Source organism: Lynx canadensis, chromosome B3 (genome assembly GCF_007474595.2).
Source record: "Lynx canadensis isolate LIC74 chromosome B3, mLynCan4.pri.v2, whole genome shotgun sequence".
NCBI lineage: Eukaryota > Metazoa > Chordata > Mammalia > Carnivora > Felidae > Lynx > Lynx canadensis.
The window spans coordinates 50,398,362-50,419,283 of record NC_044308.2 but is presented as its reverse complement, the minus strand read 5'-3'; the positions used below and the strand labels follow the sequence as shown (position 1 = coordinate 50,419,283).

General features: G+C 37.8%; 1 protein-coding gene across 1 annotated transcript in view; it reads right to left on the bottom strand.

Annotated features, from left to right (window-relative positions):
- WDR72 (WD repeat domain 72) overlaps window positions 1–20,922 on the bottom strand; it is a 203,840-nt gene that overhangs the window by 159,940 nt on the left and 22,978 nt on the right. The window contains exons 11-13 of the mRNA XM_032593637.1: window positions 14,990–15,217; window positions 12,492–12,712; window positions 8,915–9,110 (exon numbers count right to left, since the gene is read on the bottom strand). Coding sequence (XP_032449528.1) covers window positions 8,915–9,110; window positions 12,492–12,712; window positions 14,990–15,217 — 645 coding nt within the window. The remainder of the gene's footprint in view (window positions 1–8,914; window positions 9,111–12,491; window positions 12,713–14,989; window positions 15,218–20,922) is intronic.

The window sequence follows — 20,922 nt, the reverse complement described above, 5'->3', positions numbered from 1 at the left end:
TTTCACCATGTGGCCCAAAGACCTCCTGGACTTCACTCTGCTCCTGGGGATTCGCCTTTCCCACCAGCACAGCCAGGTATCGAACTGCGGCGTTTCAGAGTCTGCACTCCCCCTGTTTATACAGTCTTAATGGAATTTAAACCCTCTCCTTTCTCCTTTCTCCCTTTTTAGTTCAGTCCCTGCAGCTGTTTCCACTTTTCCACTTTCTCTCCAGCTGCTTTTGGTGGGGGGAGGGTACTTTTCCCATATCCCCCCCACCCCCCATCCCTGTCCCTCTCTGCAAGCAAAAATCACTCTCTGCCCTCTGCGGCTTCTCTCTCCCCCCCCCCCCCCCCATTCACCTCTCCGTGTCGCGTACCTGCTTATTTCTGTGGTACAGGTTGTGCAGATTGTTGTGTTAATCCTCAAATCAGTTTTCTAGGTGTGCAGGATGGTTTATTTCATGGACACAAGATGCAAAAAAAAACTTCCATGCTGTTCCGCTATCTTGCCTCCTCCCCTCTTTCTTTTCCTGATTATAAGTATTCTAGTAAGTGTGAAGTGGTATCTCATCACGATTTTGATTTCCATTTCCCTGATGGCTAATGATGTTGAAATCTTTTCACGAGCTTGTCCGTCGTTTGCATAGCTTCCTTGAAGAAGGAAATATTTGAGTTCTTTTTCCTTTGTAAAGTTGAGTTGCTTGTCTTTGTGTTGTAAGAGTTCTTTATATACACGCTTGATAGTAAACCCTTATCAAATATATAATTTGCAGGGGTGCATGTGTGGCTCAGTCAGTTAAGCGTACAACTTTGGCTCACATCATGATCTCACGGTCTGTGGGTTTTGAGCTCTGCATCGGGCTCTGTGCTGACAGCTCAGAGCCTGGAACCCGCCTCAGATTTTGTGTCCCCTCTCTCTCTGCCCTTCCCCCACTCACGCTCTGTCTCTCTCTCTCTCTCAAAAGTAAATAAACATTAAAATATTAATATATATATATATATAATTTGAAAATAATTTCCTCCATTTTATAGGCTGTCTTTTCACATTCTGGATAATGTCATTTGATGCACAAAAGGTTTTAATTTTATGAAGTCTCATTTCTTATTTTATATTTCTTGCTGTAGTTTCATTTTTATTAGAGCAACCATGTGGTGTATGTGTATGTAGATATATATGTATGTATGTGTGCATACATATATATACACACATACATACATGTGCTTATATGCATGCATGTGTTTGTGTATACACATATGTGTTTATATGTATGCACATATATGTGTATATGTATACACGTGTATGTATGTATATACGTGTATATATTTATAATACATGAACATATACATAATTAATAAAAATAATAAATTAGTAAATAAGTGACATTAATAAAAATAAATCCAGTATTCTTACATATAGTAATGTCCTACGTCTTTTCTGCAACATTGTGTTAAGTGTCACATCAAGTAAGGCTCTGATCAATTTAATTTAATGATTTGCCAAAGAGTGAACAAATTAACAGAGGCAGAATCTACTGTATCTAAATATTAGGCAATAACATTCATTTGATACATTAGGAGTGAATAATGAGTCATAAATGCAAACTGCTATGGTAATATATGAAGGATTTATAGTAAGTCCAGTTAATATTTATTTAGTGCTAAATTCTATGAAGAGATGGTGAATCTTTGAGGAATTCAAAGTAGACTGGAGTAACACTGATTGGAAAGGGTAGAGAACAAGAATTCTAACCTAGCAGTCTAAATCCCAGGGCTCATGATCATAACTTCTCTGGATGCTAATTCCCACTTGAGACATTAAACTTTGACAATTGAGCAAATATTTTAGTAGTTAACCTGCAAAGTTCATATACTAAAGTGTGTACATACACATGAACATATACACACATGCACACACACACAATATTACATGAATCAAAATCTCAAATTATAGTGTAGCTGTGATAACAAGGGCCAGAGAGGAGGAAATAAAGATTCAAAAAATAGGCAGCAAACTAAAAATACATGTTGAGTAAAAACATCAGTAATTATTATAATAAAGAAGAAAAGGGCATGGAAAAGGTGATGTAGGAAAAATCCCATCCTGCACTTTAATGTATCCTATTTTTCTTTTCTAAAAACAATCATCCCAAGAGGGTTCCATCTGTAATCTACCACAACAAAATAGCGTGGCTTTGAGAAAATAACATACTGGGGAGACAATTACCTGCCGGATGCTGCATACCCAAAATCTACCCTTAACACACACACATAATGAATGTCATCATCTGGTTGTGCTGACAAGGCACCTGTATCTGCAGAGGGGTGACCTTGATGAGAAAACCAAGCAAAACTGCCCATCAGAATGGTATGGTTGGTAACTAGTGGAATTAAAAAATATATATTTTATATGCTATACAACTATAAATAAAGGAAACAAGGTAATACTTGTGGGCTGGAAAATTACTTCTCCATGCAGTGACCTTGTATGATATTTTGGTGTGGCAAAGTAAGAATTTAACCACATGATTCTACTCTCTTGGGAATAATATGACTACACATTTCTGGGAATTTGTGTCGTCCATACAAGTATATATCCCTCACCCTAAACAATTAAAGCAAACTCAGATCTATAGTAGAAGATAAAATGCTAAATATTTTCTAAAATTATGGCCTATTAGCTATTACTTGACAAACCTTACCTTACCTTTCTTAATAGTTTTATTTTTAATATTTTTAAGACTATGTATTTTGAAGCCACAAAATAATAAATGCTTCATGTATATGGTATCATAATAGACTAAATAATTTTCTAACTGGTACTAATTTCACTAAGAAAAAGAAATAAAGAAAGAAAATTTAACACCTGTGGTAAAAATAACTCTGAGATGTACTGTCTTCTTCCTGACTTCCTTAATTTCGTATGCATAGGCTTTGTTCCAATGGTCTGTTTATAAGATAGTTGTTTTAAGATTCAGAATGTGTTTTCCCACAGAAACCATGTCATAACCAGAGGCTGGGTCCTCAGGCCAGGCTCTTGGAGTAAAGCTTCCTGCTCAAGGTCACACAGCTCACATTACCTGAGCAGAAACAGGAATAAATGGACAAAAATAGACTCACATGGACCCTGAGTTCTACCCAGTCACTGGCAACAACTTCAGTCTCCCTTGAACTCTGGGCTGTAAGCCACTTCTCAGACTTCCTTAGGACTGCAGTCTACCACTGGTGGAATACCTTTCAATATTCTTCCTGAAGCAAGGAGCACTCACACAGCAGGAGTCATGGGAATGGACTGGCAGCTGCCCATAACCCGTGCAAGCGTATCTATGAGCTTCGCAAACAGGGGAAACATTTCATCATGTTTTGGGGTGACTATCCTCCTATGGGCACAGGAAAGACTGCCCTAAGCAGTGATACACGTTTGCTTCTCCTTCCCTCCCATCAGCTGTCACTTGTGCTGTCAGAGTGCCTGCCACTAACACTCTCTGGACTTGCAATTTGCTGTTTCTAATCTGTCATCTGAGAAATCAGATGACCAGAGCTGTTAGAACAGTGTGTAAATTGAGAGCCAGCCTCTGTGAGAGATAGCCAGAGACCCTCTCCTTGAGGAGAGCATCAGCAGGTTTCCTGGCAGCCATTTCTTTTCTTCTTGGACCTTTCCTTATCTAATTCCCTGTTTGACAGTCTCAAAAAGCTGACCCACTTTTGCAAGAGGTGTTGCTGTGTACAGTACAGTGGGAAACAAACCCAAAGAGACACACATCCTAGTGCAGGTGCCCTATACCTAGTCAGGGGATCTTCAGACTCAAAAAAATCTCTCTGCATTCCATCTCCTCACTAGCAAAATGGGTATAAACATACAGAGTTAACATGGCATAATGGATTAAAAATTATAAGCTGCTTTAGAATGAGATATTATGAAAATCACGATCTTTAAAAAGAACTATCATCATTCTTAAAAGTCTATAAAGCACACTGCAGGGCAAATCCAGCCTGCTACCTGCTTTTGTAAATAAAGTTTTATTGGAACACAGCTTCACTGACACTTTTATATATTTTCTATGGCTTCTCTTGTGCCACAGGGCAGAGTTTGGTAGTTACAAAAGAGATCATATGGCCCACAAAACTGAAAAACTTTACTATCCAGTTCTTTGCAGAAGTTTTCCTGACATATCTTATCAAGAATTTTTTTTTTCATGCAAGTAAGTTTGGTTTCATTTTCACACACACACATGCGCGCGCGCACACACACGCGCGCGCGCGCGCGCGCACACACACACACACACACACACACACATTCCTTAATATGGCATATTTTGCAACACAGACCATAAGCTTAACAGAAGACCTTCAAGAATAATAACAAGTGTTATATTAGTAACACATGAGAAATTCATGACACAAGTTTTCTATTATGTAAATCTAGTACAGTGAACAGTAAAGTCCTCAGAATTATTTTAAATTCAATTCTTAAAAGAATAATGAGCTCAGAGCTGAGATTTATTTCTGGTGTGTATTTTAGGGGAACAAAATCAGTATTACATTATCCCTATTGTGTCTCACAGCAACGAGGGTGACAAAGCCGCCCAGAGTTGTCAGTGCCAAACACATTGCGGGAGCTCAAATATTAATCAAAATGACATCTCCAATTTTTTCCCTTCCTAATCAGGCCTAAACATCATGGGACATCCGGCAAATCAATAAGAGAAACTAGATGCCCTCATCACTCCCAACCTGGCAGCGCTGCATTTTTAGCCAGAAGATGAGGGCCTTCACTGTTACATAAATACTTCCTTGCTTTGGTTGTTTGCCTCCCCCGGGGATGAACATGCCCACCTATGGCTCCAAACTTTACCCTGGCATGCATCCGACTATGCCACCTGTCACAGTAAGAAACACTTCTTAGGATTTCGAGATAAAATAGGAATGTGGACATATGGCTCTAGAGTATGCTTGTGCATCCTACCCCAGAGAATAAATAAATGAATACATAAATCTCATGAATAAAGTGAAAATAGGCTGTTTTAAAGGGTTGTGAAAAACTGACAAACTCTCATATTCTGTCCTCCACACCTGGGGAAGGTGGCACAGGGACTGACCTATGCCCCACCCTCGACCTTCTACCAAAGCGGGCTTCTGGCACAGTTGAGAATGAATTACTTTTAGCTTCAGTCCCCTTCCCCTGCCTTTTCTTTCTAGGCCCCTTTCCCGCAAATCTGTATCCCACTGACACCTCGTATTTTCTCTCTATGAGCTCTGGAGTGCTCTAATGCTGGAAGATCTGGAAAATGCTTTGTTGTCAGTTTATCCCTCCTTCATGTATTTAGAGGAGGCAGAGTACTGGGGAAATGGAGCAGGGAGTAAGTCTAGTCACACATGGAACTAAGTATGAACCTTCTAGCAAAGCTTAAAGGAAAAAAAACCCAGGAAAATTGCCTGGAGTAGAAAATACACAGACTTACACCTGAGGAGATGAGACAGGCCCCATAAACTCCAGAAATCTTAGGGGAGAGTTGGAGAAGAAAGCTACCTACAGTTGGGCAGCCATGATGTAAAAGCCACTACATGGGTCAATGTTAAGGTAAACTCATTTTTACTCAATCTAAGGTCCAAGAAAATTTGTTAGTTAATTCATTCATTTACGTATCCATGTGCCAGGTAAATCAGTGAGCAAGCACATTCTATAGCCTCATAGGCCTCTTTCGAATTGTTTTGGCCTTAGCTGGTATTTTTCCACTAATTTTATGAAACTATAAACAGAAGAGCTTTCTGATCCTGAATTTTCTCACTTCTACAGAGAAATGATGCAACAGACATCTAGCACAGTGAATGTGATGGAAGTATTTTAGTCAGATGAAATCCAGCTAAGGAAAGAAAAAGTAGTTCATCACATTTTAAACAAAATTGGAATTGCAGAGGTTAAAGGCAACCCAAAATAAAGCCAATACCAAACACAGACTAAAAGGAACAACATAAACTTATCCAGAAAGGATGAGCATGGTGAGGAAATTTAGGGTGTCAGCCATGTGCACAGTGTTGGGGATTCAAATGAGATTGCTAATGGGAGGATATTTTGAAAAACTGAAGAGGCACATCACAAATATGAATGCATTTATGTAATTATTAGTAATATTTTCATCAGTTATACGTTCCATCTAAGGTTGAGTTAAGGTTGTTTATGAAGTATTAATGTAGATAACCATGAGATAAATAGCCTCACAGTCTCATTTGAAACAAACATTTCATAGTTTTATTTGGCTCTAAACGTGTACACATTATTTGATATGGAAATTCTATTTTATTTATTTTTTATTTTGAGAGACAGAGTGAGTGGGTGAGGGGCAGAGAGAGAGAGAGGGAGAGAGAGAATCCCAAGTAGGCTCCATACTGTCAGTTCAGAGCCTGATGCGGGGCTCAAAACTCATGAACTGCGAGATCATGACCTGAGCCAAAACCAGGAGTCAGATGTTTAACTGGCTGAGCCCCCCAGGGGCTCCTGATATGGAAATTCTAAAACAAACCTTTTTTTTAAAGGAAAAAATATACATGACCAGCTATAGAAGATTCCCAAGCTAGAGTATGGTGGTCCATAGTGGCCACAATGCCAATTACTGTCCATTGACAACCTACTCCACCCTTTCCCTACTCCTCTGCATCTGCTCTGTGCCCCTGCCTAATGCCTAGAACTGAATGTCCCTCCTCTCCGACTTGCAGTTGGATCAAACTAATGAATGTGATTGCAGAGGGAGAGAGAAAATAATTTCTTCCAACTCTTTCTTTGTCTCAGTCCTGCATCTCTGGGAGGAGCTGTTTGTCTTCCATGACTTCAGGGAATGAATGACCACTCTTCCATAGGCTCGACTCTCACAGGGTTCCACTAACACTATTTTCTCTTCTTGTTGCTTCAGCCCTAGGGAAGTGATAAGAGTTTCCTGATACTACCAGTGTCTGGGTGATGGGAGCCTCACTATCCATTCCTTATCTGTTCCCTAAGTCCCATCCACACCCTTATAAATAGTCCTTTCATTAAAGTCTCTCCATTTGACCTACCCAGGTTAAATTCAATTTTCTGCCAGGACCATGACTGAAACACAATATACGCATCTATTTATTGACATAGAAAGATGTGTGACAAAGCAGATCAAAATATTAATAGCAGTTATCTTTAGGCAGTGGGATAGGATTATTTGCTTTTCTTTATTTTTTTCTGTAGTTTTCAAATGTTCTACAATATTTAGTTATGGATTGGGGAGTATAAAAATAATAAAATTAAAATGCGATGTGGGAATAAATACAGATTTAAGACGTACTAGTGGTTTGGCTTCCCCCCTTTACTGACCACCCCATCAAAAACTACATAAATAAAAAATTGCACAGGCCGAGAGGTATCCCGATGGGGCAATGGAAGTGTAAACACTTGTCAGTACCCAGAAATCTCTTTATTCTCACTAGATTCTATTTTCTAGGAAAAATAGGTTTGGTTAGCCAGTATTCACAATTCACAACTGAAAACAATGCAATTGCACACATTTTTAAGTGCATGTGTTTTACAGACTTAGATTCCACAAGCAGAAATCAAGATTTTACCACATTCTTTGATCATATTAATAATAGTTAACTATTACTAAGGCCTTAGCATCTATAGGCACTGTTTACAAGCATGGTGAGTATTAGTTAATTTAATCCTGACAGGAGGGTGGTATCATTACTCCCATTTCATAGATGAAGAAATTGACATGCAGTGAAGCCAAGTTATTGCCCAAGGCCAACCTTTGTTAGCAGGTCCTGGAAGCAAGCCCAGGCTTTAGAGCTCATTTTATCCATTATACTCCATTGTCACTCAGGTTGATAGATTACCTAAGAATTCTAAAACTCTCCTAATTTTGTGCATATTGTGCAAAGAAAGACAGGGCCCTCATACTGGTTCACCACTTATTAGCAATGTAATCTTGCACATGTACAAATCAGTTACAAATTCATCATCAATAGAATGGGGAATAAAACCTCCTCCACCTACACTAGAAGTTGTGATAATCTAATGGGAAATGAATATGGAAGGCCATCAAAGCTGTAAAGCAAGGTACAAACGTAAGACAGAATTATATTGCACCCTCCATACACCAGTACATTAGTCATCATCATTAACACATGAAAGTCAAATGTAAAGAAAATAGCAATTATTTTGGTGAAGTATGACTCTAAACTATAATATTATAAACTATCCAGTCTGTTAATAACCCCCAACATAAAACCACCACTGATTAATCAATAAATATCATGCTATGGTTTCAGTGAAATGTACTCTCAAGCACACTCCCCTGACTCCCGTTCATTAATTACCTTGCCTTATTTGATAAGTTCCCAGCATCTGCCTGAAATGTGTTACTCTCAATCTTAAGTTACACTGTAAAACTTTTTGTTTAAACCTTGAAGTTCAAACTGTACATTCTCCACACGATGACGTCAAAAGTTCAATTGAGCCACTCAGTTTTCAGTTTCCCTGACTCAACTTTTTGCAGTTTTGTAATTAATTATATTCCATTATTACTGATCATCAATTAGCTCAAAATGTTGCTGAGATCATGAGTATGCTGAAGAAGGCAGAATTTAATGATAATTTGAGACTAGTAGGACACTAAATTTCTCTCTTGTTAATAATTAAAGTAGATAACTTATGTTTTTATTTATAGCTTCCAGAAATATCCGGCTCATTCCTGTGCAATGCTCTGTCAGCTAATCATCAGTTGGTCAAGATCTGACTTGGGCCACTGTGTTTTATTTTCCATACATGCCTTCAACCAAAGCCATTAAACGCAGCCCAACCAAAGGTTAAAGCAGGTGAGGTGGTCAACATGTAGTCTCTGGAACTCTCCACCCAGCCAAATGCTTTGATGCATAAATATGTAAAGAATCAAAGGGGTAGTGTTCCAATTTACCTGTTTCAATTTCCCAGATGTAAGCGGAGTCGTCAGCACATCCAACAATTAAAAAATTCTCAACTGGGTGCCATTTTATCATCCTCACAGGGAAAAGGTGCTTCCGGGCATGCAGGAGGCACCTCTTCCCCTCAAGGTGAAGGAGAGCCACAGAATGGTCACTGCACACACAGCAAATTACCTGATCACTTCTTAGCTATGGGAAAACAAAATAGAACAAAATAAAACAGAGTTATTTGTAAGTGAATAATCAAATGCTTTTCTTAAAATTAAATGAGATTTCCCCCCCTAGTGACATAAAAATATTTTGTTTAAACACCATTTACAAAATGACATTTTTGTTTTCTATAGGACCTCTTCACATAACACTATAAAGAGGGGTTTTAAACACCAAGTCGATTTTAAATTCAGCAACTTATTAGGAAAGTCAAGAGACACAGTGAAAAAGGAGAATTCCAAGCCAAATCTACTTATAAGATAAATGAAGGACTTGACCATCACTCAGCAAATTCAGGCAGCGAGGCAGACATCGGAAATAATGCAGAATAAAATAAACCCCAGAACTAATTTGTTGCCACAAAAAGAAGCTATTTGTAGACACAAGCTTAGGCCCAAGGGTATCATGAGCTGATATTTTCCACTTAGAGCCTCAGAATGTGATTTGGTGTTCCCAGAACTATTCAGATTCTAATCCAAACAGGAAACTCAGTGTAGACACAATCTAAAAGAGGTAAGCATTAGATAGTTCCAACTGAATGCACAGCTTCAAAGACACAAGGATCAAAAATAGGCTCACAGGACAAAGATTCTTAAGATACTTTTTAAAAAGTCAGCATGTGGTTACCTTGAACACAGTTTAGGACAAAGACCATCCATGCTGGTTGCTGTGAGGCTAATCTGGGAGGAGTTTACAGGGCAGGTCTGTGCCTCACCAAAGGGCCATGTGTTAGTCAGCCTGTGATGGGGGGTGGGTGGGATGGGGTGAGGGGGAGATGGGGAGTAGGTAGTGGTTCTTCTGCGTCTTTGTTTCCTTTCTAACCATTTTTTGCAATGTGGATGTTCCTACCTTCACTAGGGTACCTAGCCAGAGTTTCAGCTGCTGTGTTTAAAGCTCTCGTTGGGATCCCCTGAGAACCTCCCCATGCCCATTACTGATCTCTTTCTGTGGGGTGTTGGGGAGCAAGTTATTTTTCCTAATTCTTTCTAAGGAGACTACAAAAATCCCAAGGGGAAAAAAAAATCACAAAATGACAGGTGTGATATATGGGGAACCCAGACTCGTAGAATAAGGCAGATGGCATTGCCTCCCTACTACTATTACCTGTTAGAGAACCAGCACAGCCCACAGATTCTAGAATAGAGAGCCCAATGTACTTCAGGAAAATTATACTTACATATAACATGTGAACATACACACAACATGTGAACACAGATCCTATAGCCAGAGGTAGATATACACTAGAGACCCACACTAGGACAATCAGATTCTCTTTTCTACACATTTGAAATTGCTAAAAGAAGTTACAGGAACAAGCAAGAGAAAGGAGTCATCACAAGGGGCACCTGGGTGGCTCAGTGGATAAATGTCTGACTTAGGCTCAGGTCATGAGCTCATGGTTCACGTGTTTGAGTCAGCACGCAGAGCCCGCTTCGTATCCTCTGTCCCCCTCTCTCTGCCCCTCCCCTGTTCTCTCTCTCTCTCTCTCTCTCTCTCTCTCAAAAATAAACAAACATTAAAAAAGAAACAAAGGAGAAATCACAGAAAACAGACTCCTTTGGGATAGGAAACTTGAAGAGTAACCTTGGTTTCTGAATATAAGTTCAAACTGCACAGAGTCCTTGCTGTAGTGTTTTGTCTTGTATGTCTAAAATATTGCCTCTTAGGCCCTTTCAATAAACCTCCTTTTTATTTGGCTTGGTTTCAATGGATTATGGTCCTTGGAATTAAGTCATTTATGACTGAGGCAAAAGTAAAAGAGGTCAGGATTTGACTACTGTCCTGGAGCTTTGAGGAAAAAAAAATGGTTAAAGGAGGGAACTTCAGAATAAAAGACATATCAAAGTATCCCAAATCACCATATATAAGTCTTTTTTTTTAAGTCCCTTAACTTTGTTTCACTGATTTATTTCTTTCATGATGCCTTACTACAAAAATACAGTGTAAGTTTGCTCTGAGTTTACTTTGAAGCTGAGTTTTTAAATATTATTACAGAGAAATAATTTTGGCAAGTCAATTGCCAATTTTGGCAAGTAATTGACAAACTCAGGAAACTCAAAAGTTAATCATTCATATTTTAACAAAGATGTCAGCTTTATGGAAACTGAAGTTAAATTCATATTGCATAAGAAAATATTATCTGTAAATATTTCCTTTTGTCCTGCCCAAGGTAGATGCTCAGAAATTTGTTAAAGCTCTGTATTTGTTAAACAAATGAAAGAGAGCAAACAAAAACCTATTTAAGAAAAGGAAAATAATAACTATAAATATTGTTATAAAAGTAAATTATTGAAGGCAAAAGTTATTTTCTAATGTATAGAATCCTATATATTTAATTGCTTCCATATTGAGTGTCAATTACTTTTCTTAAAAAAAAATAATACGGGGCGCCCGGGTGGCTCAGTCAGTTAAGCGTGTCACTTTGGCTCAGGTCATGATCTCATGGTTCATGAGTTCCAGCCCTACATTGGGCTCTCTGCTGTCACCCCAGAGCCCTGCTTTGGATCCTTTGTCCCCGTCTCTCTCTGCCCCTTCCCTGCTCACACACATGCGCACTGTGTCTCTCTCTCAAAAATACAATAAACATTAAAAAAATAATAACAAAAATTAAAAAATAAAACTGTTAAAATTAAGACATAGAATTGGGGGGGGGGGAAGAAAGTAAATTAACTGACTTTTGTAAAGCCAAGAATTGACAAAATCTTTAGAATCAAATTATTTGCATAAGCTGTAATCATAGTAAAATGCATATAAAAATTTAGAAAGGAATTCATAAAATTTACACCGTTGTATTAAGAATATATAGAACTTTTCTTTTCTGTGGGAACATGGGTTCCCATTGTAAAAACCCATTGTTTTTAAACATTCTGCAATGTTATATAACTTTTTTTTTAATTTTTTTTAACGTTTATTTATTTTTGAGACAGAGAGAGACAGAGGATGAATGGGGGAGGGTCAGAGAGAGGGAGACACAGAATCCGAAACAGGTTCCAGGCTCCGAGCTGTCAGCACAGAGCCCGACGCGGGGCTCGAACTCACAGACTGTGAGATCATGACCTGAGCCTAAGTCGGCCGCTCAACCGACTGAGCCACCCAGGCGCCCCATGCAATGTTATATAACTTTTAAATTAGGGGCACCTGGGTGTCTCAGTTAAGCGTCTGACTTGATTTTGGCTCAGGTCAAGATCTTGTGGTTTGTGAGTTTGAACCCCACGTCGGACTCCATGCTGACAACATGGAGCCTGCTTGGGATTCTCCTTTTCCCTCTCTCTCTGTCCCTCCCCATCTCATGTTCTCTAAGTAAATTTTTAAAAAATTAAAAAAAAATTATGTTATGTTTTACTGTTTGTCTTAACTTACTCTGAAGTTCTCTGGTGACATCAAAAGACTTGTTACTGGACCAGCCTCCAAAAAGAATTTATGCAAAACTTCTTCAGTGAAGATATTCCACAAGATGACACATGAGTCCTGGTCCCCAGATAGAAGCCAACTTTGGTCTAATTTTGAAGAGAGACCATGTGGGTAAAGTAATGACGTAACGCTTTGGTGATGGCCTTTGAGAACTTTATGAGGAAGGGAATCTGGAAAACAACGAAACACCAAATAATGAAAAAATTATTTTTGCTCAAGAAATAGTGTTGAAATTTTCTTTTATAAAATTTTAATGTAAAGAAGATACACATAATTAAAGCGAGGCTGTTGGTTAAAAAAATGAATGACCAATCAGTGGACCATTTCAAAGGCAAGCGTCTCCTCATAAGTTATGTCATGCTTTTGATGAAGCATTAAAGCCGGTTGTTCGAAGTCTACCAATTCTTTAAGGATGTTAGCAGGTTACTAATTCCAGTGCCATCAAATAACAAAGGCTGTTCTAAAAGAGTGAACAATTCATCCATTTCGCTTCTACAAAAATTAATCTCAGAACATCACTGCTGCCCTTTCAATAAGCATAACCAAGTCTAGTATAAAAGAAAAGCAAAGTTTCACAGAACATTTTTGCCTCCAAAAATATTAGATTATCTGGTTCTACCTCTTCGTTTTACAGGTAAAGTCTCTGAGGCTCAAAGAAGTTATGTGCCTTGAATCCAAGTGTGAAAAAACACAGCATAATGTTTAAGAGCATAGCTTTGCTATTACATGAATGCTTTGGTTTTCTAGGTATGTCACTTACTAGATGGGTCACCATGACAAGTTGCTTTTCCCCTCTAAGCCACAGGTACTGCATCTGAAAAACTTGGGACAATAATAGCCTTGTTTCACACAAGACTCTTGTGTAGAATAAATAAGATAATGTCCTTCGTTTCCTAGCACTTGGTAGGAATGTGGGTATTTCATACCACAGATGTACTAGAACACAGGACTACTGACACTCAGTTTCCATACTGCCTCTTCATCATTAGTTAAAACTAAAAAAAAAATTTTAAATACAAAAAAAATTAGAGAAGACCACAGACTACAAACCCTCTTTACACAAACTAAAAAAGAGTCCCAAAGAATCATTATTACTTCAAAGAATCATTAGTTATTTCACTTACAGGAGGCACATCCTCAGTTTATATCCCCTTAGCAAACCAATTAATGAATATTAATTCAGATATTCAAGTCCAATTTAGCTTTATGCTTGCTTTCTGGATGAGAAAAATCAGCCTACATAAAAAGTGCTAAGGTCTTAAGCTTTTTCACTAACTTTTAATCGTAGCTGTTGAGCTGTTGAGCAGTACTAACCTCTCCTAGGTTCATTGCTATCCCTCCTCTCTTTTAGGCAATCACTGAATACAAGTTAGTAACATTTAGTAAGTAGTCAAAGTAAGCTGAGAACAGGTGGTAGGCAAGGTAACAAGGTGTGTCTTAAAAATTGAGATTTGGCCTTAACTCTTAAGGACCTAACAGTCTAATAGGATCCATGCATTAAAAAATATTAGATATTATCTACACATCCCCAAATCTCAATCACTTCCTACATTTTCCTTCCTTTCCTTGTCTTATGTAAATAAGACAACTTCTGCATAACAGTCTTTATTTAATAGGTATTCACTTTTGATACACAAAAATGTGTAAGAACATATTTACACTTCATTAACAGAGAAATAAAAATTAAAACAGGAAGATACCATTTTGTTCTGATCGGCAAATACTAAAAAGTTTAATAGCACACAAAGTAGGCTAAGGTATGGGGAAAAAGTCACTTTCATAGGCTGTTAGTGGACACACTTGTACACAGATGTTCTATGGAGAACATTTTTAGATAAATTTTCAAAATTAAAAATATTCCTAAGTGTTGATCCAGTAACTGCAACTAATACTATAGGTATGACCATATATATGTACAAAGATGGTTAATTCAGCATTTTCTGTTGTAGCCAAAGACTACAAAAACTGAAACACCCATTATTAAGAGATTTTTTAAATGAAAATTTAATTATTATTAGTCATTTAAAATGAACTCATAAAGAATGTGCTCCAAAATATTTTAAGTTATGTTTCAGGGTATTTCTGTAAAGTGTATAGTTTGTATAATATATAATATATTGTATAATATAATTAAAAGAATGCATATTGCTATGTTGCTATGTACTTGCATATGCAGAGAAAATTTCAAGAAGGGTATAAGGAAACTTAATAGCAGTTGCTTTTGGTGAAGGGCGCAGAAAGATCAAGGGAAAAAAGAAATATATTTCTCATTGTATCAATGACTTTAAAAAAATCCAGACATGTGTTTTACTTTAACATTCAAATATGTACACATTAATTAGTAAATGTCAGCACATTTTTTAAGCTTCGGCAACCTTCTTAGTACAGCTTGTTAAAGTTGAAGCTTAAGTAAATTAAATAAATAAGGTTACATAAAATTCAATGACCTTTTAATAAAGAACCGCCTTCTAGAAGTCCTGCTTTGGCAGCATTCAAAGCCTGTGTAATCAAAATGGTCCCATCTTCACAGCCACATATTAGTTTATCAAGACTTGAAACATACTCTGATGAAGTGACTACCACCGTTCCAGCCCCAGGGACATGGTCGATAATACTCATGGTATGATGCTTATCAAAATTATCTTGAAGGGTCCAGGTGGCAGTTATTGGTATTTCTAAAGGGAAAACACACAAAAAGGGAAAATTTGGCTTTTAAATTCATCATAGACATGGAAACTGTTATCAAGGGACCATCCCTTGGGGTACACAGAGCTCTTTTGCCATCTGAACAGTGGCTATATGCAGAAAAGTTCTCCTGCCATGTATTGTCTTTACTCAAAATGCTATCTCTTTGGTCCTCTGTCCTTCAAGGAGCCTCAGAATAGATGTGTATTAGTGCATTCATTTTAGACCTAGGTCAACTGAAAAGAACAGAGAAATTCTTGCAGTGATGTAAAGTGGTGGTCCAGTCTCATGAGTTCTCTATTTGTCTCAGCAGTGTTAAAAAGGAAAACTGAGGGTCTGTTAGTTGTGTGAGGAAAATGGAATAAATGTATTCTTTAAATATTAGGGGTATGGGTATCTCTAAATCATACCAAGCCCCCAATTATCTATGAATTACTAAGAGCACTGGTTACCATTCTATATAGTTCACCACCCAAGCATTTGAACTGGCTGTCAAGTAGGCTCAGGAAGGGAGAGAGGCTTGGATCTAGGAGCAAAGAGGGTGAGTTAAAGCCAACCTATTTCTCTATTAAAGGGCACCCTTGATCTTGCAGTACACGTGCCACAGTGACTGTGAAAAACCTAGAGCCCAAACCTTAGATGAGCATTAAGAATTGTCATAGATATCTATGGTTCTAATTATTGTGGGTTTTTTTTTTACTGTTTATTTTTTTTTAATTTACATCCAACTTATTTAGTATATAGTGCAACAGTGATTTCAGGAGTAGATTCTTTAATGCCCCTTACCCATTTAGACCATCCCCTTCCCACAACCCCTCCAGCAACCCTCTGTTTGTTCTCCATATTTAAGAGTCTCTTATGTTTTGTTCCCCTTCCTGCTTTTATATTATTTTTGCTTCTGTTCCCTTGTGTTCATCTGTTCTGTGTCTTAAAGTCCTCATATGAGTGAAGTCATATGATATTTGTCTTTCTCTGACTAATTTCGCTTAGCCTAATACCCTCTAGTTCCATCAACGTAGTTGCAAATGGCAAGATTTCACTCTTTTTGATTGCCAAGTAATAATCCATTGTGTGTGTGTGTGTGTGTGTGTGTGTGAAATCCATTGTGTGTGTGTGTGTGTGTGTGTGTGTGTATACCACATCTTCTTTATCCATTCATCCATCAGTGGATATTTGGGCTTTTCCATACTTTGGCTATTGTTGATATTGCTGCTATAAACATTGGGGTGCATATGCCCCTTTGAAACAGCATACCTGTATCCCTTGGATAAATACTAGTAGTGCAATTGCTGGATCATAGGGTAGTTCTATTTTTAACTTTTTGAGGAACCTCCATACTGTTTTCCAGAGTGGCTGCACCAGCTTGCATTCCCACCAACAGTGCAAAAGAGATCCTCTTTCTCCACATCCTTGCCAACATCTGCTCTTGCCTGAGTTGTTAATGTTAGCCATTCTGACCGGTGTGAGGTGGTGCCTCATTGTGGTCTTGATTTGTATTTCCCTGATGATGAGTGATGTGGAGCATTTTTCATGTGGCAGATGGCCATCTGAATGTCCAACTTCTTTGGAGAAGTGTCTATTCATGTCTTTTGACCATTTCTTCACTGGATTATTTGTTTTTTTTGGGTGTTGAGTTTGATAAGTTCTTTATAGATTTTGGATACTAGCCCTTTATCTGATAGGTCGTTTGCAAATATCTTCTCCCATTCTGTCAGTTGCCTTTTAGTTTTGCTGATTGTTTCCTTCTCTGTACAGAAGATTTTTATTTTGATGAGGTCCCCATAGTTCATTTTTGCTTTTGTTTCCCTTGCCTCCAGAGATGTGTTGAGTACGAAGTTGCTGTGGCCAAGATCAAAGAGGTTTTGCCTGCTTTCTCCTTGAGGATTTTGATGGCTTCCTGTCTTACATTGAGGTCTTTCATCCATTTTGAGTTTCTTTTTGTGTATGGTGTAAGAAAGCGGTCCAGGTTAATTTTCTGCATGTCTCTGTCCAGTTTTCCCAGCACCACTTGCTGAAGAGACTGTCTTTATTCCACTGAATATTCTTTCCTGCTTTGTCAAAGATTAGTTGGCCATATGTTTGTGAGAACCCACTTCTGGGTTTTCTGTTCTGTTCCATTGATCTGAGTGTCTGTTATTGTGCCAGTACCATATTGTCTTGATGATTACAGCTTTGGAATACAGCTTGAAGTCTGGACTTGTGATGCCTCCTGCTTTGGTTTTCCTTTTCAAGATTGCTTTGGCTATTCGGGGTCTTTTCTAGTTCCATACAAATTTTAGGATTGTTTGTTCTAGCTCTGTGAAGAATGCTGGTGTTATTTTGATAGGGATTACATTGAATATGTAGATTGCTTTGGGTAGTATCGACATTTTAACAACATTTGTTCTTACTATTGAGGAGCATGGAATCTTTTTCCATTTATTTGTGTCTTCTTCAATTTCTTTCATAAGCTTTCTATAGTTTTCAGTGTGTAGATTGTTCACCTCTTTGGTTAGATTTATTCCTAGGTATTTTATGGTTTTTGGTGCAATTGTAAATGGAATCAATTCCTTGATTTCTCTTTCTATTGCTTCATTGTTGGTGAATAGGAATGCAACTGATTTCTGTGCATTGATTTTATATCCTGTCATTTTGCTGAATTCATGGACCAGTTCTAGCAGTTTTTTGCTGAAATCTTTGGGGTTTTCCATATTAAGTATCACGTCATCTTCAAAGAGTGAAAGTTTGACCTCCTCCTGGCTGATTTGTATGCCTTTTATTTCTTTGTGTTGTCTGATTGCAGAGGCTAAGACTTCCAACACTATGTTGAATAACACTGGCGAGAGTGGTCTTGTTCCTGACCTTAGGGGGAAAGCTCTCAGATATTCCCCACTGAGGATGATATTGGCATTCATATATAGCTTTTATGATCTCAAGGTATAATACTTTTTTCCTACTTTCTTTAGGGTTTTGTCTAGAAAGGATGCTGTATTTTGTCAGATGCTTTCCTTGCATCTGTTGAGAGGATCATGTGGTTCTTGTCTTTTCTTTTATTAATATGATGAATCAGCCCTGCATCCCAGGTAGGGATTCAGGTAGGATTCACCACTTCATTGTGGTGAGTAATTTTTTTAATGTATTGTTGGATCTGGTTGGCTAATATCTTGTTGAGGATTTTTGCATCCATGTTTATCAGGGAAATTGGTCTTAGTTCTTCTTTGTAGTGGGGTCTTTGTCTGGTTTTGGAATCAAGGTAATGCTGGTTTCATAGAAAGAATTTGGAAGTTTTCCTCCCATTTCTATTTTTTAGGACAGCTTCAAAAGGATAGGTTTTAACTCTTCCTTAAATGTTTGGCAGAATTCCCTTGGAAAGCTATCTGGCCCTGGACTCTTGTTTTTTGGGGAGATTTTTTTATTACTAATTTGATTTCTTTACTGGTAATGGTCTGTTCCAATTTTGTATTTCATCCTGTTTCAGTTTTGGTAGTTTATATGTTTCTAGGAACTTGTCCATTTCTTCCAGATTCCCCATTTTATTGGTGTATAATTGCTTATAATGTTGTCTTATTGTTTATTTCTGCTGTGTTGGTTGTGATCTCTCCTCTTTCTTGATTTTATTTATTTGGCTCCTTTCCTTTTTCTTTTTGATCAAACTGGCTAGTGGTTTATCAATTTTGTTAACTCCTTCAAAGAACCAGCTTCTGGTTTCATTGATCTGTTTTACTGTTTTTGTTTTATTTTGTTTTGGTTTGTTTTGGTTTGGTTTGGTTTGGTTTGGTTTTTTACCATTGATTTCTGCTCTACTCTTTATTATTTCCTGTCTTCTGCTGGTTTTCGGTTTTGTTTGCTGTTCTTTTCCCAGATCTTTTAGGTGTAAGGTTACGTTGTGGATCTGAGACCTTTCTTCTTCCTGTACGAAGGCCTGGATTGCTATATACTTCCCTCTTAGGACTGCCTTTGCTGCATCCCAGAGGTTTTGGGCTGTGGTGTTATCATTTTCATTGGCTTCCATGTACTTTTTAATTTCCTCTTTAAGTCCTTGGTTAGGCCATTCATTCTTTAGTAGGATGTTCTTTAGTCTCCAAGTATTTGTTATCTTTCCAAATTTTTTCTTGTGGTTGATCTCGAGTTTCATATCATTGTGGTCTGAAAATATGCACGCTATGATCTCGATCTTTGGAACTTGTTGAGGGCTGATTTGTGTCCCAGCCGGTGATCTATTCTGGACAGCGTTCCATGTGCACTGGAGAAGAATGTATATTCCACTGTTTTAGGATAAAATGTTCTGAATATATATGTTAAGTCCATCTGGTCCAGTGTGTCATTCAAAGCCATTGTTTCCTTGTTGACTGTCCGTTTAGATGATCTCTCCATTGTTGTAGGTGGGGTGTTGAAGTCCCCTACTATGATGGTATTATTATCATTGAGTTTCTTATGTTTGTGATTAACTGATTTATGTATTTGGGTGCTCACACATTTGGAGCTTAAATGTTTACAATTGTTAGGTCTTCTTGGTGGATAGACCCCTTCATTATGATATAACAGCCTTCTTCATCTCTTGTTACAGTCCTTATTTTAAAATCTAGATTGTCTGATATAAGTATGGCTACTCTGGCTTTGTCAACCATTAGCATGATAGATGTTCTCCATCCCCTTACTTTTCAATTTGAAGGTGTCTTTAGGTCTAAAGTGGGTCTCTTGTAAACAGCATATAGATAGCTCTTATTTTCTTATCCATTCTGTTACCCTATGTCTTTTGATTAGAGCATTTAGTCCATTGATATTTAGAGAGAGTACTGAAACATATGAATTTATTGCCATTATGTTTCCTGTAGAGTTGGGAGTGTCTGATGGTGTTCTCTGGTCCTTTCTAGTCTTTGTTGCTTTTGGTATTTATGTATGTATGTATGTATGTATGTATGTATAATTTGTGCATTCATTCATTCATTTATTGCTTTTCTCCCCTCAGAGAGCCCCCCTTAAAATTTCTTGCAGGGCTGGTTTAGTGTTCATGAACTCCTTTATTTTTTGCCTGGGAAACTTTTAATCTCTCCTTCTATTTTGAATGACAGCCTTGCTGGATAAAGAATTCTTGGCTGCATATTTTTTCCGATTTAGCACATTGAATATATCCTGCCATTCCTTTCTGGCCTGCCAAGTTTCTGTGGATAGGTCTGCTGCAAACCTGATCTGTCTTCCCTCATAGGTTAAGGACTTTTTTCCCCTTGCTGCTTTCATGATTCTTTCTTTCCTTGAGTATTTTGTGATTTAGACTATGATGTGCTTTGTCGATGGTTGGTTTTTGTTGAATCTAATGGGAGTCCTCTGTGTTTCCTGGATTTTGATGTCTGTGTCATTTCCCAGGTTAGGAAAGTTTTCCACTATGATTTGCTCACATAACCCTTCTACGCCTATTTCTCTCTCTTCATCTTCTGGGACCCCTATGATTCTGATGTTGTTCCTTTTTAATGAATCACTGATTTCTCTAATTTTTAAATCATGTTCTTTTGCCTTAGTCTCCCTCTTTTTTATGCTTCATTATTCTCCATAAGTTTGTTGTCTATATCGCTGATTTGCTGCTCTTCCTCATCCACTCTTGCCGCCTTGGCAAGCATTTGAGATTGAAGCTCAGTTATAGCATTTTTTTTATTTCATCTTGACTAGCTTTTACTTTGTTTTTATCTCTGAAGAAAGGGATTCTACTATATTTTCAACC